We start from the raw sequence: 3,556 nt of genomic DNA, 5'->3' as shown, positions 1-3,556 counted from the left end.
GTTTACTTTGTAGTTTAGAGGGTAGGAAGAAAAAAATGATTTGGGCTGTTGATTGGATCTGTTTGTTTTGGAGTTAGGTTGGGAGTTGGTTAAAATTAAAGTTGCAGTTTAAACCCTCTAATATAACTCAAAATGGTCTCAAGCATGATGTAGGGCAAATATGCGCAGGTCGTCATCTGCAACTAAACCTCTTTTGCCATTGCAGTTGTGACTGGAGTTATTGCAGGAAAACAAACACTTGCAACCATCCTGTAATGTACTACTTGCATGCAATTACAGTTGCAGTGAACCAAGCAACCCTTTTCTTTTCTATTTCATATTTTTATAAATCTTTATTTTGCTGGCGCTCGGGGGGTGGCGGGTTTTTTTTTTTTTTTTTGGGGGCGGGGGGGGGGCGGCGTTGGCGTGAAGGAGGGGACATCAATAAAAATTGGTTTACTTTTCCTTTTCTGCTATTTCTTTAAAGCCAATTGGTTTCTGAATATTCCTTTCCAGTTGGGCTTCATATTATGCAATTGACATCAACATCCTTTGTGTCCTCTTTTCTCCAGATGCTTCCTCCTGGTGTTTGGCACTGTGCTAACTGTACATGTCGATATTGTGGGTTAGTTTCTGGTGCTGTTTCAAAAGAAGATGGTTCAGATGCTTATATGTTACTGACGTGTTCTCAGTGTGAGAGAAAATGTATGCCCTTGTGATAAAATTCTGGAGATCATCCTTCGTTTTCTTTATTCACTATATCTACCTGGCACCTTATCAGATCTTGTTTATATTTTGCTGTTTGTAAAATTTTGTAGATCACCGTGAGTGTATCCCTGAAGAAGATTTTGTTTCTGTTCATTCAAATGATTCAGACACTTCATTTTGCGGGAAGACTTGCAGAAAGGTAATGCTTACAGTTATCGGTTTTTATTGGCATTTACTCTCTTTTTTCTGCTTTTGTACCTTGCAGTTTATTCGAATGCTATAAATATATTTGACATGGTCACGTTAGGTTGTTTCTTTTAATTACCTTTTTACACAGCCCATAGATCTGTGGGTCCTTGTTCAGGATTATCTAACTGTAGTTTGGAAATTTCATGCATAGAACCAAGTAGATAATCTTATTGGGCGCTTGGTTCATTTGAAGTCCATTTCTTTTCCTGTAAACTGGGTTTAAGGTTACAGTTCTCCTTTTCAAACAAATATTACAGTCTACACTTTTCATTCAGGAGCATTCATGTTGGTTTTGCAAATAGTTTTAAACAGTGGCTTGCATTCTGATTGCAACATGAACGTCGTATAAACATACTGATTGATACAAAATAATGATATTTATCTGTGAATATTATTTAATGACAGGGAATACAACTTAGCAAGCCTGTTAGTTATTTTCTATGTTAGTCGAAGCAGGATTTTCTATGTCAAGCAGGTTGTTTTGTCTAATTTGGATGAGGAATGGTGAGTCAATAATATATTCCTAAAAGTCATCATTATTCTATTTAACATGTTTGCATTTTTGGATTGCTCCGTTCGATGTCTTGGCAGTATTCTTTTATTTGGCTGCATCTAGTTTAAACAATTGTATTGAAAACTATGAGCAAATTTTGTACTGATGCTTCATTTCTTATCAGTGCTTTCATTGGCATGCATCAAATGTATTCAGAGTAACACTCTACTGAAAAAAATCATAGTGGTTCAGATCTTGAAATTGTTAACTTCATTCGGACAGAATTTGAAATTTATAATAATAAAACTTACGATTCTAATTCTAATCTAACTATATAGAAACTGGTCAATTTTTCGATACACTTCTCATTACTTTCCTTTTCTCATCTCAGATACTTTGGCAACTGCATAAGCTTCTTGGAAAAAAGAATGACTTGGAAGCGGGTTTATCATGGCGCCTCATCCGTTGTCTCGGTGAGGATTCATCCAGATATCCTTGCAATCTGCCTCAGAAAACAGAATGCAACTCTAAGATTGTTGTCGCTTTTGCGGTTATGGACGAGTGTTTTCGTCCTATCATAGACCAGAGGAGTGGCATCAATCTGGTCCATAATGTTGTCTATAACTGTGGGTAAGCATTGATGTTATCTTTGGTTGCTTCTGTGAAATAATGTATTTGTTGGTAAAAGCAGCTTAAGAAATCCGTATTATCCTTATGCCAACTGTCACATATTGATTTTGCATTTTATTTGGTTTCAAGTTTTTTTACTTCTATAATTGAGATTGCAAGATCATATGAGTGTGTTCTGGTGATCCTTTTGATTGTGGTAATTTTTCTAGACCTAGGCTAGCTTAGGACTTTTACTAACTTGTTTGAGAGTATGTTTGAATACCTGCTTTCCTCACTTACCATATGATCATTATGACAGCTACTACTAAATTTTCTCTCTAAAGCAATGACCGACATTAGAATATTCATTGAGGATCACATTCACATGAATAGCATCAGTTACATTGTGCTTATTTGACTTCCTTACAGTCCTCTCTGCTATGTAGATTATTTTGACAAAATAGAGTAACATAGCACTAGAATATTCGTACCTAAAAATTAGCAATGAAAAAATTTCTGCGAAAAGTGAGGAGACAGGAACATGAACAGTAAAAAGCAATCTTTGCACACCTTCTTGGAGCCTCTTAAGTACCCAATAGGATTTCACACTCATGTCATGGATTTTTTACAAGGGCATAGATAAGAACTATATAGTCTCTTTCAATTTTCAAAAAATTTCATCCACATATCCCTTTTTATTCTTTCACCCCTCTAAACTGGTTTCCTGGATGCAATTATGAGAATTCCTTGCATTAGACTCTCTATACTAGACGGAAGGTGTAGTAGGGTGCAGTCTTATTGCTTGAAGAGACAAGGCTACATCTGTATAGTTTGCAGGATTAGTTCTTACCTTTATCCTGTTAAACTCATTTTCTATTCTAAAATCTTCCTTTTATTTTCCCTATATGATCTTTCTTGCTGTTTGCGTTCTATTTTGCTTGAAGAGATAGAGTTCCATCTTATAATTTGAATCTTTTGTCCTTTTTCTTCAAAAACTCATTTTATCCTGTAAAATTTTGTTTTTAATTTCTTCATTTGATCTTACTGTTTTCCTATTCATACTGTGCAATATACATCTTGCCGCCACCTACTGGTAGAACGGGATAATGCTACAAAAATATAAAATGGATAAAGTTGGCATCCTACTGAAGGAGTTAGCTCCCTTTAATTCCCTCTCCTATTCATTGACTATGTTTGGCAACTTCACAAAATCAGTTTCAGTGGATGCAATCAAAGTTCGATTCTGGCCCTTGAACCAGCCTTTTTGGAACAATCCCCCAAAGGACTAGGCCTGGCTAAAGAAAAACCAGTCCTGGCCCAATTTTTTAGGAATTTCCAAACGCAGCCTTAGTTTCTTCATTTAAATTTTATTATTTTATATTAAATTTTCTTTTTATTTTCAAGGGAAAAAGAGATATGAAGGTATGTTATCAGCACAATTTAAAACTCTAGACTCCGTCTTCCAAACTATATTTTCCTTACCTAAAGCAGTGGCCAGCAAATTCTTTAGGCAACTGG

The 3,556-nt window shown here is 35.5% G+C and overlaps 1 protein-coding gene across 2 annotated transcripts in view; it reads left to right on the top strand.

The window, feature by feature from the left end:
• Nucleotides 1-3,556, top strand: part of LOC109832972 — an 11,465-nt gene that overhangs the window by 2,918 nt on the left and 4,991 nt on the right. For both annotated transcript variants that reach the window (XR_002245058.1, XM_020400493.1), the window contains exons 3-5: nt 552-684; nt 798-886; nt 1,821-2,059. Coding sequence is in view for 1 of the 2 variants with exons in the window: in XM_020400493.1 (XP_020256082.1) it covers nt 552-684; nt 798-886; nt 1,821-2,059 (461 nt within the window). In the remaining variant the exon portion in view is untranslated. The remainder of the gene's footprint in view (nt 1-551; nt 685-797; nt 887-1,820; nt 2,060-3,556) is intronic.

This window comes from Asparagus officinalis, chromosome 3, assembly GCF_001876935.1.
Source record: "Asparagus officinalis chromosome 3, Aspof.V1, whole genome shotgun sequence".
Classification (NCBI taxonomy): domain Eukaryota; kingdom Viridiplantae; phylum Streptophyta; class Magnoliopsida; order Asparagales; family Asparagaceae; genus Asparagus; species Asparagus officinalis.
Note: the sequence above shows the minus strand (reverse complement) of the source record. Positions and strands in the feature narration are given on the sequence as shown.